This window comes from Callorhinus ursinus, unplaced genomic scaffold (genome assembly GCF_003265705.2).
Source record: "Callorhinus ursinus isolate GAN/ISIS: 27379988/994484 unplaced genomic scaffold, GSC_fseal_2.0 scaffold2, whole genome shotgun sequence".
NCBI classification, from domain to species: Eukaryota; Metazoa; Chordata; class Mammalia; order Carnivora; family Otariidae; genus Callorhinus; species Callorhinus ursinus.
Window position 1 is genome coordinate 67,170,751 of NW_027397064.1, and position 22,340 is coordinate 67,193,090.

General features: G+C 36.7%; 1 protein-coding gene across 4 annotated transcripts in view; it reads left to right on the forward strand.

Annotated features, from left to right (window-relative positions):
* Positions 1 to 20,724, forward strand: part of IFIH1 (interferon induced with helicase C domain 1) — a 52,920-nt gene extending 32,196 nt beyond the window's left edge. For 2 of the 4 annotated variants that reach the window (XM_025852460.2, XM_025852475.2), the window contains 11 exons: positions 5,320 to 5,527; positions 6,557 to 6,774; positions 7,973 to 8,089; positions 10,223 to 10,346; positions 10,883 to 11,161; positions 11,525 to 11,784; positions 14,365 to 14,514; positions 15,973 to 16,134; positions 19,319 to 19,509; positions 20,033 to 20,126; positions 20,222 to 20,724. In XM_025852460.2, coding sequence (XP_025708245.1) covers positions 5,320 to 5,527; positions 6,557 to 6,774; positions 7,973 to 8,089; positions 10,223 to 10,346; positions 10,883 to 11,161; positions 11,525 to 11,784; positions 14,365 to 14,514; positions 15,973 to 16,134; positions 19,319 to 19,509; positions 20,033 to 20,126; positions 20,222 to 20,401 — 1,983 coding nt within the window. In that variant the 3' untranslated portion in view covers positions 20,402 to 20,724. The remainder of the gene's footprint in view (positions 1 to 5,319; positions 5,528 to 6,556; positions 6,775 to 7,972; positions 8,090 to 10,222; positions 10,347 to 10,882; positions 11,162 to 11,524; positions 11,785 to 14,364; positions 14,515 to 15,972; positions 16,135 to 19,318; positions 19,510 to 20,032; positions 20,127 to 20,221) is intronic. The other 2 variants (XM_025852468.2, XM_025852483.2) reach the window with 2 other exon arrangements.
* Positions 20,725 to 22,340: the final 1,616 nt, after the last annotated feature.

The following is a 22,340-nucleotide window of genomic DNA, read 5'->3' on the forward strand; positions in this document are numbered from 1 at the left end:
TACCAAAAATATAGTAATAGACTATACAGCTTTTCTACATTCTTGGATTTCTATTATGCCAAAGGTTTTAGTTGCAACCTGCCTTTTGGTACCAAAGAAACATACTCAGAATCTATGATCTGAATAATTTCTATCGTGTAGTTCCAAATGCATTTTGTATGTATCTGCTGAGTCAAAAAACCTCTTCTTTATACTTGAATGCCTACTATTAAAACAGTTTTTTTTCTCTTGTGACGATAGTGATACACTAGAATTTATTTGTGAATAGCCTTTCAAGTATTCTCTTTATAAAGAACATTATCTTTGGGAATAAAAGGAGTCTAGCTTTGAATACACCTTCTACCCAGCAGTAGTTTGACCTTGGACTAAGTCCTAACTTCTTGCTTTAGTTCCCTCATCTGTAAAATGAACAAAATAATACTACCCTATATAGTTGCTCTGAAATTTAAATTAAATAACCTATATCAAGCCTGGGAATGACTCAGTAAGTTTTAGTTCTTTCTCCCACTCCCTCTTCCTCACCTCCATAACTAATTAAATGGAACCCCTTAACCAGTGAACAGGGTCTTAAGTGCCAGGTTTACAGAAAAGAACAAAGTTAACCGGATTTGAAGATACTTCAGCTGGAGTTCTTGAGACCATTTGAATATTCTGCAGTTCCCTCAAACTGAGCCTTCATCTCCCTCCTTAAAGGCTCTCCTTCCCTCCTTAACTGTCTCTTTGTTAGTTACACCCCCTCCTCCAAAGCATGAAGCCTCAACACCTAGGAGATATTTTTAATTCATCTATTTCCTTCCCTTCTTTTATCAGGCCCCAGGGTCATAAACTCTTAGAGCTGAAAGAGGACTTCAAGATCCAGCTCTCATCCAGCTCTCATCTCATCTCTTTCCTCTGCTGAGTAGAATAGGCTGGGATATCCAGGAAGTCCTGCTTTTAATAAGATAGCTTGATCCATTCTTTGAATGACTGGCACTGATGGAAAGCCCTACCGAAATCTGTTTCTCAGGAATCCACCCTCAGCTAGAGTTCTTTCCAGTGTGATTATACAGAGTAAGAATTAATTCTCCTGCCTCACGACTGCCCTTCACATAGAGAAGGCAGCAATGTGGCTCCTAAGTCATTTTTCTTTTTGTTCCCTGGGATAAATATTCCCAGTTCCTTCAGCTATTTTTCATGTAACATGGTTTCCAGATTTTTCATCATCTTGAGTGCCCATAGTTTTTGAGACATTTATTTAGGACCTTTTTCAAATACAGCATCCAGAGTTGGGCAAAATACTATAGATACAGTCTTATTGGTGCAGACTGGAAGAAAGATGAGATGTGACTCTAAGCCCATGGCCAGGTTTGCCTTTTTCACTGGTGCTGGCGCCCACAGACTCACCTGGAGTTTGCCATAAACAAAAAGCCTCAGTTTTTTTTTTTTTTTGGTCTGAAAATCTGCTAAACTAAAATTCTTTTATGTTGTCTTTGTGCAGTTAATTTCCAAATGCAAACATTCATTTCTTCATCTTATGCACGTTGATTGATCATTGCAGGTCTCAGGTTTTTGTGCGCATCTAATGCAACTTGTTCTTATAATGACTTCTTTCAGTGCTGTATGCTCATCACAAATCTTTCATCTCATTGGATCTGGGTAATTCTTACAAATCCACATTTGCAACCATGTTTACATGTTAAATTATCCTCACTAATTATTCGTATTCCCTGCACCGTTGTGTAGACACTTAAGGACATAAGTCTAATTCATCATCTGCTTCTCTATTGTTTTTCCCTAGGAATTACTAGAAGTCTCTCCACTAATTCTTCCATATATGTCATAACTGTTTACTTTATCATCCCATTTCTTTCAATTTTAAAGTAACTTGAGCTTCAGTTCTCTTCATTTGAGGCCCTTTATGTCACATAACCTTAGTTCTGTATTTAGCCTAACAGATAGTATTGTAACCCTAGTTCTGTATTTAGCCTAACAGATAGTATTGTAACCCTTGATCTCAAAGAGAGAAATCCTGTCCCCTCTAACATCGTTTACTTTCATCTCCCTGCCTCCATGCTTTCCAAAGTTATCGCCTTCAAATGCAGGGAGAAATGAAAACACCACCTGTGTTCCCAGACTTTCTATTTCCTATCTAGGGCTTCAACATCACGAGAGATAAATCCCAGGTTCCTTCAGATGCTATAATGCAGCCCCATATGATTCAGCAGAAGTGGGTAGCAGTTGGGTTTGATTAGTCTTGGCAGGCACTCTGTCACATCTCAGGAAAAGGCTCCAAGAGGACCACACACCTCCCAATTAGCCATGTCAGACTTGCATCTGGCTTTCTCTGTGTCCTTCAGTAGGAAGTCAACACCACCCAGAGTGAGTATCAGGATTTCCAACACTTGCTACCTCCTGTGAAAACTTATTTTTGTTCTGTAGACCAGAAGATACTGCTTCTTTGGAAGGTCTTGACTCATCCTTTATGGGCAGAACCCCAGATTGCTATGTCACTCCGTGGCATAGAGATTCTTAAATCATTCAGCAGCATGAGGGGATTTAAAGGCAAATCGAAGGCAGATCCTGTTCTCAGGAATCTACACTCTAAGAAATGAGAGGTGTTTATTAATAATATGATAATAATTGTATTGCACTTTATGATACAGTATTAATTATTTTTATTGTATCTCATTAAATCCACACAGGCACTTTATGAGGTAACCATAATTATCCTCATTTTACCCATCAGAAAACTGGGGCTCTGAGGCTTTAATTGGTCTGTCAGGGCTCATCCTGCCAATAAGCAGCAGAGCTGAAACTTGAACCCTTATCTTCTGAAGCTAACTGGCCTTCTTTTTTCACTATACTGCTGGAATAAAAGGATTAGCAAAATATCAGGGAAGTTTTCTGAGGACCAGAAAAATGACAGCCTCTCTTTCATTTAATTTTCACAACAGTGCTACCGTAGGTTAACATTATCTTCATTTTATTGATGTAGAAATTGAAATGACTGAAATGATTCAGTAACTTGTCCAAGGTCACATAATAAGTAAGTGGCTGGACTGGTTTTCAGGGCTGACTTTCTCTCCCCTGGATCTTGCTGTCTCCTCCCACTAAGCTTAATTTTCATTCTCTTCTTCAGAGTCTTTCTTACTTCTTCCTCAGATTATTTCCTCTGTCTCGTGTAAGTAGAATGAAAGGAATAGTTTTAGAAAAATATGTCAGAAATGACTTTGTGAAAGAGAGAGAAGAGCTGCGGTTCTCACATTCTAAAGACTTACTGTCACATGAGAGGTTTCATATAAGTGCAGGTTATGCACATAGAATTGTGTCCCCAAAGATGGTCCCTAGGCTCAGTGACTCTTTCGTGGGGCCCAGGAGTCTGCATTTTCCAAATCTCTCAAGTGATTGTGTGGCAGACGGGCCAGAGACTTTACTTTGACAAAAAACAAACAAAACAAAAAACAAAAACACGAATGGAAAGTTTCTCTTCTTTTTTTTTCTCACCTTGTATTATTTTCTCCCACTTACCAAACTTGGTTATTGATTTTAGGTCCGCACTGTTTCCTTGAAATTCATAGATTCCACTTTACCCCTTCCTTTTCCACATTCACTCTTAGATAACTTCATTATTTATACTGAACAATGATACAAAGCATTATTCTTTGTACACTGTTTTCAGCCAGGGGTGTCAGCCAGCCCTCATTTTACACATAAGTGGGGCTCACCTCAAGTAAAAAGATGAATAACACATGTTCTGCAGACCAGTGGAAAGATAACCATTGATCACATTATCTGGTAATTATATTATGAGGAGTATAATGCTTACTCTTTGATGCTGGCCCTTGAAACTCTTCCTGCCAACTCTCTGTTTGCCACACTGTACATCTCTAGGCTCCTGTGGGAAAAATTCTCTGAGGATATAACATTCAAGATGGCCTGGTCATTCCTTTCCCTAATCTAGAAGGTATTCTAAATGGTAATGTGTAGCATTGAGGGGTCAACCCAACCACCTTCAGCAGGTACTGTGACATACAGAGAGCCAGCTGAAAGGACTTTCTTTTTGCTACCGTGCAACAAAATCTTTATTAAAATTTTCAACAGGTTCAGCTATTACTGAAAGTGGTAATTTAATTTTTTTTATGCTAAGCGAAATAAGGTAATTTAATTTTTAAACTTAAATTGGGACAAATGGCCATAATGCAGAGTAATGCCATCACTGGGGAGTATAAATGTAACACTGAAGAATTAATAACCACCCTTCAGACAGAGGACCAAGTACAGGGTTGACACCTTCTGGATGTTGTAGTCAGAAAGAATGTGGCCATCTTCCAGCTGCTTGCCTGCAAAGATGAGCCTCTGCTGGCCATGGGGGATGCCTTCTTTATCCTGGGTCTTGGCCTTCACATTCTCCATGGTATCACTGGGTTCCACCTCCAGGGTGATGGTCTTACAGGTCAGGGTCTTCAGAAGACCTGCATTTTGACTTGCTAGTGAATGCGAAGATACTGTGACTTGCCAATTACATCGAGGAACCTCAATGCCAACTACTCCCTTTGCAAATGCCAGTCACCTCTGAAAGATTTCCACTTATTTTGCCAATCTGTTTGCTCTCTTGTTCTTTCTCAGCCACCAAAGCTATTTTAGTGGTCTACCCCTTCATCTCACATCTGCTGTCCTAGGCAGTGTCTTACTTCCTCACTTTTGGTTCTCTGCTCCTTTCAGTTTTTTAGGCATGTTGCCTCTGGCCCCATCCCAAAACAAACAGCAGGAATAAATCAACAATTTATAAGGGTCCTATAACTATTATACTAAATTTAAAATATTCTGCATGTTATTCACAGCCCTTTATAGCCTGGCCCTGATCTGTGAATTCAGAATTTATTTCTTATCCAGCCTTGGTTTTAATTTGTCCTGTCACTGACTCATGATTTACTAGATTAAAATTCTTTCTCAACCCTTCTTTTGAGTACTCAGTTACTTCTGCCTTTTTGCTGTCACTTTGTATGTATTTCTCTGGGAGAATTATTACACTGTGTTTTACTAATTTGTGGTTTTTTGTTGCTTAGTCTTAGTTTATGTGCTCAGCTAGACTGAGTTCCTCAAAGTTGTCACCCATATCTTAAACATGTTTATGTCTCAGATACAATGTCTACACCTAACAGGCATTCAGTAAATGCTTATTGACAAATTAATGAATGTAATGATGGATAGGTTGTTATGCTTAATTAACTGATAATGTAAACACCTCTGATAATGCTTACCACATAGTAGGCCTTTGATCAATACTCCTTTTTCTTTGACCATGCTCTCTCTCTCTTTTTAATTTTGTCATTTTTAAAGGTGCCACTAGTTGAACAGCTCTTCCGCAAAGAGTTTGAACCATTTTTGAAGAAATGGTATCATACAATTGGATTAAGTGGAGATACCCAATTAAAAATATCATTTCCAGAAGTTGTCAAAACCTACGATGTTATCATCAGTACAGCTCAAATCCTTGAAAACTCCCTTTTAAATTCAGAAAAAGGAGATGATGGTGTCCAGCTTTCAGGTTGGTTGAAGTGTTTATTTTGGGAAAAAGAAGAATTAGTGATATTGATGATAGCACAGAGGCTGTATTAGTTAAATAATTTTTAAAATGCTGATTTAAAAAGATTATCTCTGATTTAGGGGCACTTGGGTGGCTCAGTCAGTTAAGTGTCTGACTCTTGATCTCAGCTCAGGTCTTGGTCTCAGGGTCGTGAGTTCAAGCCCCGTGTTGGACTTCACTCTGTGTGTGGAGCCTACTTAAATAAAATAAAAATAAAAAGATTATCTCTGATTTAGATTGTCTTTCATTGCTTAAGTTTTCATTAAAACTCTTCTACTTTCTTGGGGAAACACAAAAATTATGATACATCTTTAATTAGATTACTTTATTTACATAAGAATATGGTATTAAATCAAGCACTCACTGGACTTTCCATTTACTTTTTATTTCTAGGTACCAACAAGATATTTTCATATGCTAATGGCTACTGTTAGATATGCCATCTTTTCCATAGAATGAAATTTAATCCTTTCTCTTTTGTGGGGGAAGGGAAGAGAAAGTGAGAGAAAGGGAAAGAAGTATAAATAATCATTATAATAATTGTAATAATTAAATGCAGTGTTAAAACAAGGCAAAATGATTTCTGTTTAAATGGTATGGTTCTCATTTGACATAAAAATAAACCCTCATCAACTTAAAATTAAATTGTTTTATTAAAGAATAAAAATGTAATCCTGATTAATTTGGGGTGTAAGGCAGGGATTGAATTCCATCCCATAACACTTTTACCTTTATAAACTTTCTGAAATTAATCTCTTAAGTAGGGATAATAACTAACAATAATAGTTTCATAATTAATATACCTGGACCTCTGGATGTACAGATGACTAATGTAGTTCCCATTGCCCTCTTAAAAAGTGAAAGGTCTGTGCCAGGATTCTGCTCAAGAAAAGATATCCTTGTCACAGCTCAGTTTACTACCTTTAAGGTACTTTTTTTCACTCTATCTTGCTGGTATGGACAAATGAACCACTTGGATTTTCTTTTAAGACTTTTCCCTCATCGTCATTGATGAATGCCATCACACCAACAAAGAAGCAGTCTATAATAACATCATGAGGCGTTACTTGAAACAGAAGTTGAAAAACAATAAACTCAAGAAAGAGTGCAAACCAGTAATTCCTCTACCTCAGATACTAGGACTAACAGCTTCACCAGGTGTTGGAGGAGCCAAAAGGCAAGCTGAAGCCAAGGAACACATTTTAAAAGTAAGCCATTAACTTTATGTAAAACAACAATAGCAGCAACAACAACAAGGACAGCAACAAAAAACCCTAAAAGCAAATGCCAGAGCTTCTTGGGCTTTTTGAGTAAGATTAGGTCCAAGTGCCATGGAGGGCCTAAAAGAAGGTATTCTATGATCATAGGTTAAGTGAAATCAGTATGTTTTAGTTAAACATATTCAGTCTTCTACAAAACAGTAGCATGCCCTAATAAATTACTATGGTACAGAAAAATATCACAAAAATTATGGAGTACAGATAGAATCAATGAAAAATTGGGACAAGTGAAATACCTTATTTTAAATATCTACTCTTGTTAAAACTGATGATCCATTTGATACAGAAATATGCACAAACTAGGACAATTTCTAATTTTCATAATACTCCATGAGTTTCAAAAATGCATATTTTCTTCTGTACCTTTTTTGTTCTGTGTGATTCTCAGATTCTGGGTCATTCAAATTAAATGAGAAAATGGAGATACGAGAATCTTTAGTTGAGGTTGTACTACTTGTCAGCTGACCCCAAATGGTAGCACCACATAAAGTACTATTGTTGATTTCAAGTGTTAAGTGAATTCAGAGTAACCCAAGAAGTATGTTGGCACTAAGGCAATTGCATTTACATTTTAAGTCCCTTACTTTAAGTTGAATTCAGTAAAAATCATGTAGAACAGACAGAGGCACAATTATTTGTTCCAAGATATAATTTGTTATGGGATTAAGGACTAACACCAGTCTAGATCCAGGCACATCCAGGCTTTGGCTGCTCCTAGCTTTACATTGTCCTCGTTATGTGTAGAAGAGGGTGGTAATCTAATCCAGGGATGTCAGGATGACTTTTAAAATGTCTTATGTGGTACGGTTATCTCATAACCATTCTCTGCCGATCTCTGTAATTTGCTACACTGTTTCCACGTCAGTTTTTCCAGCTGGCAAATGGAATTTAAGGAATGAAAATAAATACACTTCTTCTTCTGGAATTATCCACCAACAAGATTTAAAAGCTTCTTTTTAGTCCATAGAGATAAATGTATTGGTTAATCAGATCCACAGTAGAGCAGTACTAAAATGCTATATTTAGTTAGTCATGGTCCTTATTTGTTATATGAAAAATAATTCTACATTGAATCAGTTGAAAAGGAAAAGTAAATATTTGAATATTGACAAAATCTCTTTTCCAGATATGTGCCAATCTCGATGCATGTACCATTAAAACTGTGAAAGAAAATATTGATCAACTCAAAGACCAAATAAAAGAGCCATGCAAAAAGTTTGCAATTGCAGATGACACCAGAGAAGTATGTGCTTAAAGTTTTATATTTATTAGATTTCTTTTTGTTATTTTGTTTTTTTTATTATGTTCATTTATCCAACATGTAGTACATCATTAATTTTTGATGTAGTGTTCAACAATTCATTATAATACCATACCCAACTGAAAGATGCAAAGATTATTTTATACCAACCATCTGAAGAATATTATTTTAAATTTTTAGCAAAATAAGTTACAGTTTTATTCTTTTTTAATTGTTAGACGACAAAGCACTGCTGCGAATTCTCTCTTCCAGCCTTCTTTTAGTTTTCCAGTTTATATGAAGAGTAGCTTGACTACATGTGAGCATGGAGGTGAGGGTAGAAAGGGTTGTATAACTAAACTAGAGGGATTACTGTAGTTCATTTTATTCTTTTTACTTTCTTGGTGAATTTCAACACTGGTTTTCTGACATTTTGCGGAGCCATTTTGTTGCTACCAGATTACAGTTGGTAAGGATAATGGGAATCCTACTTAATTTGCATATTTACTTTCTTAAGAGAACACTGACATGGTAGAGAAGTAAAATACTTACTTTAATGATGCTTTTGCAATGAGTATTTTCACTGATTATAAAAACCAACTGTGTTAATTTGGACATTATGACCAGTGTATTAGGTCAATACTTTCTTTTGTAAAATATAAAAAGCATGATAAATTTTAGCTCTATGTACTTGATAATAATTATAATCATTGAAAATCTACCTCATAGAATATTAGGATTAAATAACATGAAATATTTATAATTGGCAATATTGTATTTGAAATGTAGTAGGTGCTAACCTAATGTTACTGACCAATCTCCATAGATCAATTTTTTGGAAATTCTGAAGATGACTACTATCTATTACAGCTGAACCAGAACATTTGAATATACTTTATTTTCATTCACTTCTTGTTACTTATTCAGTTACACTTAATAAATTTAATTGCATATTTCTACTCATAATCATTTTTAAAAACCCAACAAAATCCTCAGGATATATTTTTAAAAGAAGTTGCCATCTTACATTTTAACTTACTTAATTTTGATATACTTTTTATTGAAGTATAACAGACACGCAGAAAAGTGCAACTTCATAGGTGTATAGATTGCTAAACTGTTATAAAATGAACACACCTGTATAATCAAAATCCAGATTAAGAGACAGAACATTTTCAGCACCCCAAAAACCCCTATTCCTCCTTCCAGTCACCCATCCCCCAAGGATAACTACTATCCTGACTTCTAATACCAAAGATGGGTTTTAACTGACTTTGGCCTTTATATAAATGAAATCATATAGTATGCACTCTTATGTGTCTGGGTTTGTTTGTTTTTTTTTAACTCTATCACTTAACTTTTTTTTTTAAGTTCCAGTTAGTTAACATACAGTGTGGTGGTGTTTTTTTTTTTAACATACAGTGTTATATTATATACAGGTGTACAATATAGTGATTCAACACTTCCATACATCACCTCGTGCTCATTACAAGTCTAACTTTTAACTTTTTATTTTGGTAGAAATAATACTGAAACCAGTTCTTCAAAAGGGAATGTTTCTTAAATTACATTGCAGGCTTTCTAAATAATGGGGGCATTGCTTTAATACATATATATTTTTATTTTTTTTATTTTTTTTTAAGATTTTGTTTATTCATTTGACAGAGAGAGAGACAGTGAGAGCAGGAACACAAGCAGGGGGGTAATGGGAGAGGGAGAAGCAGGCTTCCCGCTGAGCAGGGAGCCCAATGTGGGGCTCGATCCCAGGACCCTGGAATCATGACCTGAGCCGAAGGCAGAAGCTTAACGACTGAGCCAACCCAGGTGCCCCAATACATATATTTTTAAATTACAATTAGCATTCAAGGTGCCTATTATCCATTAATTTTATTTTTGTAAAGCTTTTAAAATGGAAATTCCAGCAGCAGTACATGGTGTTGGTGTGTGTGTGGCTTAAGGGTGGATTACTGATAAAAAATAAATGTACAAAGAGGTGGTCAGAGATTAACTTGTTACTTTGTCCAGACAAAGATTCTGAATCAAATTTATTATAACATGGAAGTTATTTTTAACAAAGATAATGTGATTTCTTTAACAAGATAAGCATGTAAGAATAAGTGTATAATTTATTTTTAGGATCCATTTAAAGACAAACTTTTAGAAATAATGAACAAGATTCAAAGTTTTTGCCAAATGAGTCCAATGTCGGATTTTGGAACTCAACCCTATGAACAATGGACCACTCAAATGGAAAAAAAAGGTAATTTGGGTTTTGACCCAACATTTAGTTTATTCCATGTTTATGCCAGGATTTCAGATGATATGTCATATATTCTCAACCAAACTGAAAGCAAATAGAACATCAAATGGAATTTCTGTGTTCGAAGTAGTATAAGGATGAACATGTTCTAATCCCTTATCTAAGGAAAGAAGCACCAATCCATCCATTTTACTCTTTATTTCCAGAGTCTTTCACTCATTGTATGTTTAACATATTAAGATAAATATTATGTTTCTGTCTCCAAATGCAAACTCAACTGAAATGTTTTTCCTGCCATTCCTCTGAGTCGGCATGAATCAGGTCTGTGTTCTTGCTGATCCAGAGCTCAGGTAGCCGGTCTAGGGTTTGGAAAACTTTTAGAGCTGAAGGCACATTTTGATCCTTACCTTGCCCATCTCAAAAACAACGTGAAGCCGATTTTGGAGTCACTAATATAGACATATTCAAGTCCACAGCACAATTTTAAGGGGTGTGTTCTACCATGATTTCACTGTATATAACATATTCTTTCATAGCTGCACGAGAAGGAAATCGCAAAGAACGTGTTTGTGCAGAGCATTTGAGGAAGTACAATGAGGCCCTACAAATTAATGATACAATTCGAACAATTGATGCATATAATCACCTTGAAGCTTTCTATAATGATGAGAAAGAGAAGAAGTATGCGGTCCAAGAAGATGATAGTGATGAGAGTGGTGAGGATGGTGATGGTGATGGTGATGAAGATGAAGACGATGAAAAGAAACCTTTGAGCCTGGATAAGACAGATAGATTTCTCATGGATTTATTTTTTGGTAAGAATCAATGTTATGTTGATTGTGTACTCTCATGCATTTGCCTCTTGGCATGAGCCTGCTGCTTCCAAAAGTCCCTCTTAAAATCATCTTTCATTTTGAAAGAAGAAATCCCACTCATATTGGGGCTCTTTCCAATTGATGGGCTCAGATTAGCCATGAATTGTATAATCACAATCAGTCATTTGGTCATCTGGTTTTATTGTCAACAAGATTGCAATACATTTATTTATTAAGCTAGCCTGATCATTAGATAGCACAAGATCAACTGTAGTTCAACTACATCTTGGTATCTCATTACATAAAATCTCCCAGTGTAATTTATTCACATGTTTTATAATTCAAACTAATTCTTTCTTAAAGAAAACAGGAGACTGTTGAAAAAGCTGGCTGCAAACCCAAAACATGAAAATGAAAAGCTGACCAAATTAAGAAACACCATAATGGAACAATATACAAGGACTGAGGAATCGGCCCGAGGAATAATTTTCACAAAAACAAGACAGAGTGCATATGCCCTTTCCCAGTGGATTACTGAAAATAAAAAATTTGCAGAAGTAGGAGTCAAAGCCCATCATCTGATTGGAGCTGGACACAGCAGTGAGTTCAAGCCCATGACACAGGTGAAAACATCCTTCTAAATTTCTTTCCTTATCCTGTTATTACTGTTCCCAAATTAGTTGTAGTTTTTTTTTTCCATCAATTCTATTGCCACCCCACAAATAATTTTGTGGAATGCTTGTTCTTAAAATAAAATGTGAGTTGAGGAGCAATCTAATCTGTGGTGGCTGATAAGCTAAGCATTGTTGGGAGTCACTTTTTTCACATACTTGGAGGAACTTTCAAAATTGAGTTTCCTTTGCAAAAATGATTGACATTTAAACTTAGTAACAAAATGGAAAAATGGTTACAACATAATATCAAGTGGAAAAATCAAAACCCCACAAAAATATGTACATTACAATTAGAAAAAATGTAGAATATGTTTGCGTAGGATGAGATCTGTAAGGCAACTTGGAAAAATGAAGACATTTCATGTGTTAAAGATTTGGGACTATGAGCGATTTTCTTTTCATTTTTAAGATTTGTTTTGTTTTGTTTTCATTTCATTATACTACTTATCGTGTGCACAGTAAAACCCATGGGAGAGAAAAAAGGCACTTGTAGACATTACAAGCATGGCTTGTTTGAATAAAATTGTTCTTCTGAAGTCATATTGACCTTGAATCTTACTGGACAAGGGGACACTTCAATTCTGTCATGGTCATCAGAATTCAGTGCAATGGAGCAAATTAAATCTGTTTTAATGTTTGCTGAAAATAATAGTTCTTGAAATTTTACACTATAATGCTCAATATGCTAACGCCTGTACGCAGTTAAAGTTGCCTTTAAAATTTATGCCTGAAAAAGAAAGCATTGTTTTCCTTGGGTAAGGAGCTTACTTCCTCCTTTGTGATGAGAGCTAGTTTACTTAATTTGTTTCCTTTTTGCCCTAGCTTTCAGGAAGCTCACAGGCAAAATTAAAGTTCAGTCTCACTGCCTTTATGTTAATCCTTACAAATAGTACATCTGTATTCTTCCACTCCTGTTTTTAAGTTTCTGTTATATTAACTTTAGTATTTTGACTTTGGTTATATGTGGCCTCAGCTCCTTTTTTGAAAAGAAGTGACATACAAAAGGAAAGTATGTTGTCAAGCTACTTTTTGCTCCTTAGCCGTTTCAGATTTGGGGGCTACATGCCAAAATATAGAACACACCCCTTCCTTACGCCACACACCCTCCCCTTATGAGCAGAGTTGGACTTACTCACTGGGAGAGGGAGTCAGCATTTATTTGATGTGATTTGAGGGTCTAACTCTGTCTGAAATTCTCATTATTAAAGTTACTTTTTTAAAAAGATTTTATTTATTTGAGAGAGAGAAGAAGCAAGCACGTACGAGTGGGAGGAGGGGCAGAGGGAGAGGGAGAAGCAGGCTCCCCACTGAGCAGGGAGCTTGGATCCTGGGATCATGACCTGAGCTGAAGGCAGACGCATAACTGACTGAGCCACCCAGGCATCCCTTAAGTTACTCTTTTGAATAGCACAGACATCTTCTGCTAAAATCCAAAGACATGTAAGCTTTTATTAGTGGACATGAGTGTGAGAGGGAGAAATTATCAGAGAAGACTGGAGAGAGGCTTTTCTGCACAATTCTCCAGCCTTTAAGAATCAAAAAAAGACACACACTGCCTCTAAGAAGAAAAAGAAGAGGGTGGGAGAACACACTGTTGGTCTGACGTGTTTATTTTTGTCTAATGTTTAATGTTTTTGTTTAATGTTTGGGGGTAAAAGATAGCATAAATGTGCACCAGAGGCCGACTGGACCAACAGCTTGGATGAGTCTGAGAACAAAACCGCCCTGACCCTCTCAGGCTAGGTTTATGCATACCCACTCCTCCTATGCAAGGGTCAGAGTGCTTCTTTAACTTCTTTACTTATATTAAGTTTCAAAGTTTTTTCATTTAATTATAGTTTTAAAAATTACGTTTTTAATAATTTATCATTTCATTTTTATTAAACTTCTCTTTGAACACATAATATATTTGCCTCTTTCTGAGTTAATAAGGTTCAGGGTACGGCTCTCCAGTCTTCTTGCTCCCTCGGAAAACACCCAGCGTTTTCCGTTTCTCACATGTCCTTCCAGACATATTCCGTAGGTTTCCTGCTTGAGTGACTCTTACAGTGACCAGACGTGGCATAGAGTGCGTTATTTTTTCTGCGACTCAAAATTCAATGATCTTTAAAAGTGTCACTGGATCTTTGTTACTTTCTGAATATTAAATATTCTAAAGTTAATGCAGTGAAAAACAAAGCCCATTCTAGTCTCTCATTCCCTTATCCTCTTCTCCACTGAAAGCGTCTCCTTCTTCCTCCCTCCCAAGTCACCCATCAGTTTATTTCCTTGGCATAAATAATGGTCTTCCCACTTCCAGACTGGATGATGGCAATATTTTTGTTATTGGTGGTAATCCCAGATTGGAAATCAAATGTTGTCTCACTATCATGTCTTTGTTCAATGCCAAAAACAGATGGCAGTGAATCCGTGTATGATCTAATCCTTTGATTTGCACTGACCAGTTGCAATTTATTATTTCTTCTGCTAATTAGAAGATTTTAATGTGTTTAGCTTTACAAAATTTAATTTATTAAACTGTTTCTACAGAATGAACAAAAAGAAGTCATTAGTAAATTCCGCACAGGAAAAATAAATCTGCTTATCGCTACCACAGTGGCAGAAGAAGGTCTGGATATTAAAGAATGTAATATCGTTATTCGTTATGGTCTCGTCACTAACGAAATAGCCATGGTCCAGGTACATTTAATACCTCTAATATGTTAATTTTTGATTTTGTGGTATCGGTTTGTTTTCTTTTAGCAAAACAGCACAAATAGTTTTGAAAATATATCTATTCTCCTTCTAAAAGAGAAATCATTTCGCGCCATATACAAATATCAAATTATTGTATTGCACACCTGAAACTAATACAATGTTATATGTCAATTATACCTCAGTTAAAAGAAAAAGAAATCTTGAAGAGCTGCATACTACTGCCTTTTATGGTGTCGCTTAATTCATATGACAACAGATAACTGTTGCATTTCTAAACAACTCTTCTTTGGTTGTTATTTCTGTGTCCGCAAACTCTTTAGAAACAGGACAGTGGCCCATCTGTAAGAGTCAAAAGAGGCCTCCTCATCCCTAGGATGTCTGTGAGCTCCTACCTGGGCCAGGAATTTGAAGTGCAGTGCCTCTAAAATGTATGACAAAGTAATATGCCCACACCTTAGGGAGCTCTACTATTTCTGCATTTTCCTCCCTATTCTCGAGATTTTTCTGTGTGTTTGGAATTTTTCATAATAATATGTTGGGGGAGGCAGAGTTATACGTGCAAAACAAAAACGAAATGTCCTAATTTCCATTTAATTTCACTTTATCTCTTACCCACACTATCTTAATGATGTAATTGTTACCTTTCATTGAGTATGTATGGGAGTTGTGCTGGTTAATATAAATAATATTCTTCCTATAATATTAACTAAATCTCTTTTTTAAATACATTAAATTGCATCCTTGCATGGAAGTCATGGAAGACCAAGATAACCAGATAACCACCAAATTAAGAAGTAATTGTATTTCAAGAGTTAGTCTGTTAGCAATTTATAACACCGAATGCATTTTTATACAGATCATATTACAGTTGGTAGTTAGGTTCCTGGGCCAGGTCACAACATTTTTTCTGTTACTCAAAATGTACCTAAATATCAATTTCTAAAGGGGACTATAGAAATTTATCACCGTGTTGAGCATGTTTTCATGGGGAAATGTGCTCAAAATCCAATGTTGCTACCAGGAGCAGAACTGCCTTCTCACCAGCCTGGTGTCAAGGTCAGAGATGTTCCTTCTTACCATCCATCCCTCCTACCAGGCTGGAGGAGTGCCTCCCCAGTCCAAGTCAATGATGCTGGTTCCCAGGGTTGAGGGCAGGTTCCTGGGAACAAAAAGGGTTTACAGGATGGTCTTGTGTAATTGAGGGTCTTGAGGGTTGGGGTGGTAACCTAACCATCATTGCTCTCAAACATTGTTCATTAAAGTGCATTTTGAATTTCAAATAACCGACTTACAAAAAATGGGTAATAACTAACTTTACAGAGAATAGAGAAATTACTTGAAGGCTGGGACATGGAGCAATGAATACTACTCCAGGCCAAAAATGAGAGAGTTCACAGAAAGGCATAACCCTTCCTTTACTTGATTTCTTTATGTTCTCAGGCCCGTGGTCGAGCCAGAGCTGATGAGAGCACCTATGTCCTGGTTGCCCACAGTAACTCAGGAGTTATTGAACGTGAGATAGTTAATGATTTCCGAGAGAAAATGATGTATAAAGCTATAGACCATGTTCAAAATATGAACCCAGAGGAGTATGCTCGTAAGGTATTGTTTCTGGCCCTCTCTGAATTTATTTTTCATTTTAAAGTGGCTGCATGTGGTTGCCATTGATAGCTAAGGGGCTAAGTCTCAAGACAGAAATTGTGCTGAATTTTAAGTTCCAGTTGGAATGCGCTGTACTTAGTCCAGATTCATACACAAAGAATCAAGATCTATGATGGGCAGAAATTGTCAGACTGCTGTTCCAGTGAAACCAACCATAAACTCTGATGATATAAATTTAGTCTGCCCTTGATCAGAAAGACTAGTACATCTCACCCATTCAAGGCAACCTGGTAATTTTGGTTTGGTTCAATCTGTTTGTACAGGCACAAGTTTTTCATTCCAGAAATCTTTATGAAGTGCCTACTGTGTACCAGGCAATGTTCTAGAAAGAGAGAACATGGTAGCAAATAACACAGACAGATCCCTGCTTCATGAGGCTTATATTCTAGAGTATACATAATGAGATTTGAGGAGGAGAAACAAGAAACAGAAATGAAGCAAGAAATGCATTCCACAAGGATAAATGCTACAGAATTAGAATAAGACAATACAAAACAAGTCATTAGATGAATACTCTATAGATTGGGTATTTGGGGAAGGTCTCTTAGAAGGAGCGACATTGAGGCTAGATACATAATATGTCATCGGCTTCATCTCAATTTACTAGCGTAGAGTCATTTGAGCTACAAGAGGAATGCAGTGAAGGAAGAATGCATTTCTACAATATTTCAGGAAATCCCCCATACCACTGAATTAAAGACTGTAACTACTATAATAGCAAACAATCCATTTAGAAGAAAATTCACACCCTTGCATATGGGTGTGAATGTTAGTTTCTTAACATTGGAATTGGCTCTACCCTAAATAGAGTTTCACGAAAGGGATGCTTTTAAATTGGTGTGCATTGCTATAACCAACTCCAAGGTTTCCTGGCCAGGTTTCTACACAAACTTATATTTTAAAACCCCTTTAAATGTAAGGCAAACCAAACATTTGGTAATGTCAAATCAAACATCTGTGGCCAAATAATGTCACTGGAAAGTTAATCCAGTGGATATTTTCAAAGATTGATGTTTCAAGACCGGGTGTTTTGGGTAAACTCTAGGTCATCTCCAGAATTTATGAGTCGAAATTTTCCAGATTATGCTTACAGTAAGATACAGTCTCTCTTGGGGGCCCCAGAACCAACTACCTTTTTAGGTTTCCTTTGGCTAAGAGACCTGCCTTCCTAAAGCTACTCCAGGCTGACAAACTCAGAGCAGGGATGGCAATGATGCAGGGGCACATTCCACTACTATTCTGTTTGGCTCCCTTGGCAGACATCTCTAAAGCAGACATCGCTACTAGGTCCCAGCATTCCCTTCTTCTGAGTTAAGAATCCTTTTCAACACAATTTTCAGGCAGCCACTAATAAATGGTGAGCACTGACATGGAAGGTGAGGTCTGTTTTCCATGTCTTATACAGAATTTGTACCTAACTGAAAGCCTCTAAATCAAACTTCTAGAAACAATGTGAAGATTTGAAGCATTTTCCCTAACAATGACTCAACAACTTTTCCCACATCATTACATTTTATTTAGACTTTGACTGACTACAGCTGTGCCTCCCTTATATTTCTTATGCTTTGTTTTATTTTTTTGCCCCCCTAATTGTTTCATATTCTTTACTATTTTGGAACTAATCCTTTAGTTCCTGGTGTCCTGGATACATACCCATACACTAACCTTAGATTTATTTTTATTTTTCCTGTCAAACCTTCAGGTGTTCCTTGATTGCCCGCCATGTACGTGGTCCTATGCCAAATCATCTTTTATCAGCTCACTGAATTATAAATATCTTGCAAGAACAACCTGATTGTTATCATTTACAGGACAGTCTTTGTACTTGTCCGATTAAATTATTATATGGCCCATGGGTTGCTCACAAGGTTTAATTTTCTTTTTTGTACTAAATATGGCTATCTTGAATCAAAGCCCAAAACAGAGATGAGAGTCAAAGTTGGACCATTCAGCTTTGTTCATCAGCACTGATAGTTTACGTTTACTAAAACTTCCCCTTAGCCTTCAGGAAAACAATGACTTCCTCCACAATTTAATATAAATTTGCCATCTGAGAGAGGTTCGGTTTGGAGGTAAATTACTTAAGAACCAGGTTTTCCTACTGTGAATTGGTATAGCTGTGAGAACCGGCCAGTGCCTATCTCAAGTTTTGTGTCTCTACATTGTTTTTGTTATGAAATAAATTATGCCACTAACCACAGGGCCTAGAATACAAGGGTTTAAGGACTTATTCTCTCATAAAAAATGTGGGCAATTTACACCCATATGATAGCTCCATGGTGTTGTGAGGAAGCCAAGACTCTTCTCTGTCTCTCTTCTTTGCCCTTCTAATATTTGGTTTTCATTATCCAGGTCAAAGATAGTTTTTTGAAATTCTACTGTCACATGCTCATTTCAGGCAGGAAGAAGGAAGAAAATGGAAAAGGCAAAAAGTGCATATGGCAGCTATCTGATACTTAAGGAGTCTTTCTGGAAATTCTATTCTTATGTTTCATTGACCACTGGCTTGGAAATGTAGTCATTTAGCTAGCATATTCCCACCCAGGATGCGATTATAGTTCTGTTCCCAGTAAGAATGGAAACTGGGTGGGAAGCCAGTAGTTTCTGCCACAAATGTATAAAGAGGAGATTGACTAAGATAGCGAAAGGTCTAGAAATGATGTGTGAGAAGAACTTAAAGAAACTGGGGAGCTTATCACAGGTAAGAGAAGACGATTGGTAATGTAATAGCACTGTTTGTTCTTCAAAGATATTCCATGTAAAAGAAGGTTTAGACTTGTTTTATGAGACAGAATTAAAACTAATGGTGAGGTAGAGAGTTTAGAAGTGAGTTTTTTGTGGAATATTGCTAAGGACTTTCTCACAATAGAACTTGTCTAAAATGAAATAGGTTGTTTTCAGAACACCAGAGGGTTCCACATTGTCTTATCACAAGGTTTAATTTTCCTTAATTTTTAAGGAAGGATTATATGCTAAATTCTTTGGGGTGATCACCTCATTATATATATTTCTAGACTATGGCCAAGTGTACATTTTTATAACTATCTAAGATCTCTGAATTCCAGGAGAATTACTTCAGTCAAACTGTAGAAAAAAAAGAAACATTGTTTTTTTCTCAATGCAGATTTTGGAATTACAGATGCAAAGTATAATGGAAAAGAAAATGAAAATCAAGAGAAGTATTGCAAAGTACTACAAGGAAAACCCATCATTAATAAATTTCCTCTGCAAAAACTGCAGTGTGCTAGCCTGCTCTGGAGAAGATATCCACGTTATCGAGAAGATGCACCACGTCAACATGACACCAGTGTTCAAGTAAGTCCAGGAAGACTCAATTTTAAGTTTCTTTATAGGAGGTGAAGTTGCTTGTATTGTGAATGTTCTTCCAAAATAGTACAAATGAGACTCATTATTTTTCAGAACTTCCCCTCCTTTAGCCCCCACATTATATCCCCATTTCAAATGTCATTTTTTTTTTTCAAATATTGCACTGGGGCAAGGAGGGAGAAGGGTAAGACCCAAAGCCATTTTGATCCAAGGCACATTAGTTTGGTGTATACTCATATGTGTTCTCAGAATTTGGGACAACTTAAGTCTCATTAAAATAATAGGCAGACTTAGAAGAAGCCATCAAAGGCAACATGACCCTTGAGAGGTGTGTGTGGAAAAGGGGCATCTGCCTGATGATCCGCAGGGGCGAAAGGAGAGAAGGAATAAGATTTGGGATGGGTATGCCTGCGGATGAGCTTCAGATCCAACAGCATATACCCACAGGCTGCATATCTGTCCATTGCAAATTCTCAGAGATTTTTTTTTTTTTACTTCTTGATAATTTTAGGGAATTCTACATTGTGAGAGAAAACAAAGCACTACGAAAGAAATTTGCAGACTATCAAACAAATGGCGAGATTATCTGCAAAAAATGTGGCCAAGTGAGTAAATTGCTGTGCTTATTTTTACTTTGGCCAAAGGAATTCTTAATTGAATGTGCATTTAATTTTTCCTCTCACTCTCTTTTGTTTTTCAGGCTTGGGGGACGATGATGGTGCACAAAGGCTTAGATTTGCCTTGTCTCAAAATAAGGAATTTTGTAGTGGTTTTCAAAAATAATACGCCAAAGAAACAATACAAAAAGTGGGTAGAATTACCTATTACATTTCCCGATCTTGACTATTCACAATATTGTTTGTGTAGTGATGAGGATTGACATTTGATTTGAGAACCTTTAAAAATATTATCAACTTAACATTTAATATGATACTGATTAATATTTTTACTATACTCCAGAACTGATGTGAGGATTAATAAAATCATTGCTTTACTTTCCGTTGAGCTGCATGAAGGAAGATAATATAATATGCTTTCAAGAATCTATCTTGTTGGTGGGCAGGGGTAAAGAATACTCACCAATAATAATTAGTGTGGAGCATTACGGTATGTGGAAAGAATGCTGGAGTATAAATGAGGATCCAAGGTATCGCTATCAGTCCTGTCACCCATCTTCAAAATAAAATTAACCAAATCAGTTCATCTTTTTGAACCAGTGTCCTTGTTGGTGAAATGGTTGTATTATTATTTGCCTTGGCTTTCATTAGTTTTCTATTGCTACACAACAAATTACCACAAACTTAGTGGCTTAAAACAACAGCCCTTTATTATTACACATGTTCTGTAGGTCAGAGGCCTGGACAGGGGCCTCTGCACAGGGTCTCAGAAGGCTGAAATCAAGTTGTGGAGCAGGTGATGCTTTCATCTGGATGCACTGGGCCAAGAATGACTTCCAAACTCTCTCAGGCTGTTGACTGTCATCTCCTTATAGCTGAAGATGAAGATTCCGGTTTTCTTGCTAGCTGTCCACTGGGGATCACTCTGAGCAACGAGGGCTGCCCTCACCATGTGGCCCGCTCACAGCTCCTTGCTTCTTCAAAGCCAGCAGGACAATCTCTCTTTTGTGTGCTAAGAAAATCTTAACTGGAATCACAGGAGTGACTATCTCATTATATTTATAGTTTCTGCCCACACTCAAAGTGAGGGGATTTTGAGGGCATATACACCAGCAGGCAGAAATCTTGGAGGCCATCTTAGAATTCTGCCTCTCCCACCACTTGTTCAGCTTTTGTGAGTAAGTGATGATATATGTGTACATATGAAACCACTTTGAAAAATATGAAGCACCATCAAAGGTGAGGTATTATGAAGCAGCATCAGGTAACTCAAGGCTTATTTTTCAGCTTTCCCTCCATGAACATAGCACTATGCTCAAGGAAGATTACCTGTGTCGGTGGAGATGTTTTGGGATCACCCAGGATTTAGCAGGGAGTAGATGCTGGATGTTATTAGAGAATAAAGAGAAAATGTCTACCTCCTTTTGTCCCTAACCCCAGGTAGAAGGGTAACCTCTCTGTGACTGTGATATTTTCAGTGTTTCCAAACTAAGTATGACCATCTGGAGACAGACACAGGGCCCAGCCTTCAGGACATTCTCCCAGTAGACAAGTAGCCGCTTTTAGCATGAAGACCCACATGACTGACACAGAGCCACAACTGACCATTTTAACCCACACTTATTCGGATGGTCTGCTGCATGGAAAGTGTTACCTCCTACGACTAAGGAGAAACAAAATGTTGGAGGGAGTGAAAAGAAAATTCTTCTGTGGTTTTGATGGATTCATTAACATTCAGTCTAACATTAGCTTTTGTTGATAAGAACCAAGCAAAGATGAATATCAACCAATCAGAACTCTTGGGAATGCAGGAGGACAAAAGAAGATTGTGGTTTTCTTAAAATACTTTTAAAAACTCCAGCTGACTCCATTTAAAGTATTGCTGTCTTCTAGAACATTTTGGAAACTATGCAGGAAACCAAATGCATAAAATAGCTAAATGTACTACTGTAACATATGTAGACTGCTTTTGAGGTGTCAACAAATATCAGGTTTTTTCATCTGTGTTTTCCAGTAATTTCTTTTTCAATAAAGAAGTGTTACTTCTACCTCAAAGTTTTTAAAATACGTGTTTCAAATAGTATAAAACTTAACATGTGATGATACCTGAAAACTCAAACTATGGTACAAGTAATAATTGCAGCATTTTGATCAAATGTTACTGAACAGTTTAATACTTTGAATATTCGGGGATGATTTACA